Below are 3373 nucleotides of genomic sequence, written 5' to 3'. Positions count from 1 at the left end.
TTGGTATAAGTTATCTATAAGTTATCGATACGTTCTATATTAGTTACTAATACATTATGTATACGCGTCCAACTCGTTTTGAATACGCTATGTATACGCCCAAAATTGAAAAAAAACGTCGATAGTTCAGCGTATGCCAGCGTTTTAGAGAAATTTTGATACGTCGGCATACGCTGGCTAAATTGTCAAGGTGTGACAGGGCCACGTTGTCGTTGTCGTTGTCGTTGTCGTTGTCGTTGTCGTTGTCGTTGTCGTTGTCGTTGCAGCTGCTACTGCTGCTGCTAACTGCTACTACTGCTGCTGCTGCTACTGCTGCTGTTGTTGTTGTTGTTGTTGTTGTTGTTGTTGTTGTTGTTGTTGGTATTATTATTATTATTGCTGTTATTGACATTATCGTTGTCATTATCATTGTTGTTGTTGTTCTTGTTTATGGTCTCGCTCACGTAGCTGTACATGTAAGCCGTGAATCACCACAAGATGGCAATTATGACTCGTGACACTGGATCGCACCATCCGGTCCACATTCGCACACACAGCTTGCAGGCTACATGCAGCCATTTAACCGATTAATACTGCGGCGGGGAATCTACAGCCGTTCACGAAGCTTACCGATCCTGGCAAGCGGAGGCCAATGTTTCCGTAATCGCCAGCAGCAGTGGCTGTGCGCTGCTACTGCTGCCTGATGATTAAACATGGCGAATGTCATTGAGCGAGCTTTCAAAAACAGCCGCGATTGTCTCTCAAGGCACCAACAAGAATCCCTGTGACGATGCCTGTGCATGCGTATCACCTGATTCTATTCACAAGGAGTAACAGTAACTGACGCCTTCTACCTAGAGCCAAATAACATCCATCGATGGGGAAGTTTTACAGAGGGATGCCGAGTAAAGAAACTGTGTGGATTTAGGATCCGCCGAATAAGGCAAAGTTATCGTGGGCAAACTATGTGCTAACTGCATAGGTACGAGCCTCATAAGCAATTAAGAATCCTGCGCACGCTCACATACAGCACAGGAAATATCTCAAAAACACAAAATACTACTGCTTAATTTATATACAAACACGAAAACACCACTAGAACATTCACTATGCATCAAATTTGTCACTAACCAATTTCACAGACAAGGCAATTGCAATCCTGAAAAATTTTAATTTGGCATTTGGCATTTGGTTCTCTTGGGAATTCGACGAAGGTACATTTTGTCATCCAACATGCGCAGCCAACGACTCATATTTTAAAAGCAATATTTGCACGACAATGTTCCAACAGGTATTCACATTCATCGAAGTAAAACCCTTAGCATTAACCGTGATCAGATAGATAATATATTCTACACAAGGCCACTCACTGCCTGATGTAACCTATCAGCAATATTTGATCAGTTTTAACAAGAACATGTAACAGTTGTGTATGTGGACATAAGGCAGTTGTATGTAACAATATGCACCACACGATTAAAACCATTGTTAACATTTGGGATAAATAGTGAACGTAAGAAGATAAATGCAGTGTTATGCTTATTAAGCATTCATTAGTAAAGACAATGGGTGTATAAATTTACTAATTGTCTAAATTACTATTATAATGATAAACATAGATGATAACAGATACCACGTAAATATATCTGTATGAATGAAACCGAAACTATCTTTCCAAATATTCTATTCTATAACATTAACACACAATTCGATATTTATACTATTTGATTTTACAAACTATACAACATTTCGTGTAGAAACAATGAATATACAACGGTGGGTTTTAATCTTGATTGTTAGATATCTACTTCTATAGAATATCAATAGATTCACTAAAATCATATAACATAACAAGGCCGAGTTGCTAGCTGCATAGAGCAGGTATAAATAGAATTTGATTGCAGCCCGCTTGGATAACTCTAGGACACGAATAAATAGCATCCCCAACTACCTTAGTCAGCTGGCCAATACATAAATGGGATATTTTCCACTTTATATCAACAGAGATGACATGTAGTCATTCCCCTCTGTTGGAATGTAATCAATCATTCAATCTCAGCTGCTTAGAACACCACCACCGATCGTGGAAGCTGTGAAAGGTTATGGTACAATAGCAAAACACACACTACTAGTGTGACGCATTAATTTTGATATATGCTCCTACCTGCATCTTCACCGAAACAATGATAGATGTAATGTCTGTGTCCAGTTGCTTCAAAACCTGCAGTCTCGTCAAGTTTAGTGTGCATAACCTGAAATCACACCATTTCAAAAGATGAATGTCTGTCAACACATGACCCACAAATGAATGCCAAAACTACACATGAAACATACATGGCACGCATACAATACCCGGCACCCCTTACTCTCACTCAACACCTCAACATAAGCTAAGTGAGTTACTAATACTAATGAGTTCATCAGTTGACAAGAATTATCCTATACATACATGCAAGTTGTAAACGTATTTTCCCATCAGTTCAATTTAATTAATGATTATCATGACATACAGTATTTAGACCAGACACACATACCTCTGTCACACTACACAATAATTATTCTCAACTTAGTGCGAATCCCCATATTGCATATATCGAAAATATGTCACAATTACAAATTCACAAGAAAGTTATGCTAGCCGCACTCTATACGATTTTGCTCGGGCCGCAGTTGTAAGCCCTCGCACACCATACGCTCGGCAGCCGATCGATCGGGAGGCCCCCGCACACTGTACGACTCAAAGTCGGCGCTAACCATGGCGCTCTCGTGGCATTCCAAGCGGATTTAGTGTGTACTAAGGGTCGGGAGTGTTTCCCCGCCATTTTGACCGAATGCGGTTCCCACGACGTTGCTCTGTGATTGGACAATTTTCTTCAGCGCTCGGCGGCGGGTCGGATGGCCACGCACACTATCCGAGTCGCGTCGTATACCCTCGCTCACTATACGACCCGCTCCGCTCCCGATTCAAAATTCGAAGATGAAAGATGTAAGGGCAAATATACTTGGAGTCAAAACAACCTCAAATCTGCGGTAGACTTGAAAATAGAAAGTTGGAACCATATATTAAAAAGATAGACATTTATGATGAAAGGCATTTTGCTGGTTATGCTTGTTGGAGCTCCTCATATCACTCCATGCAGCGTGCCATTCTCTACTGTTTACTTGTTCGTTTACTTGTTCCCCTTCGAATTTTAGTTTTCGTATTTTTCTGTACTTTCTGTTGGCCTCCTGTTTCTCTTGTCTCGCGCTTTTACAGCTTTGGTCAAACCAAGGTCTATCCTTCCTCACCCCTGCTTTGCCTGACGTTCTGCCTATAGCTTTTGTTCCCGCCTCTGCCGAGGGCCTTCACTATAGACCTCTCCAATGTTTCAGCATCCTCATAGGGCGGGTATAT

General features: G+C 41.1%; 1 protein-coding gene across 1 annotated transcript in view; it reads right to left on the bottom strand.

Annotated features, from left to right (window-relative positions):
- LOC106805704 (phosphofurin acidic cluster sorting protein 2-like) overlaps positions 1-3373 on the bottom strand; it is a 92093-nt gene that overhangs the window by 77267 nt on the left and 11453 nt on the right. Inside the window, exon 2 of the mRNA XM_014807410.1 lies at positions 2144-2231. Within this exon, the coding sequence (XP_014662896.1) occupies positions 2144-2231 (88 nt within the window). The remainder of the gene's footprint in view (positions 1-2143; positions 2232-3373) is intronic.

The sequence above is a fragment of the Priapulus caudatus genome, unplaced genomic scaffold (genome assembly GCF_000485595.1).
Source record: "Priapulus caudatus unplaced genomic scaffold, Priapulus_caudatus-5.0.1 Scaffold7, whole genome shotgun sequence".
NCBI lineage: Eukaryota > Metazoa > Priapulida > Priapulimorpha > Priapulimorphida > Priapulidae > Priapulus > Priapulus caudatus.
This window is presented reverse-complemented; position numbering and strand designations above follow the sequence as displayed.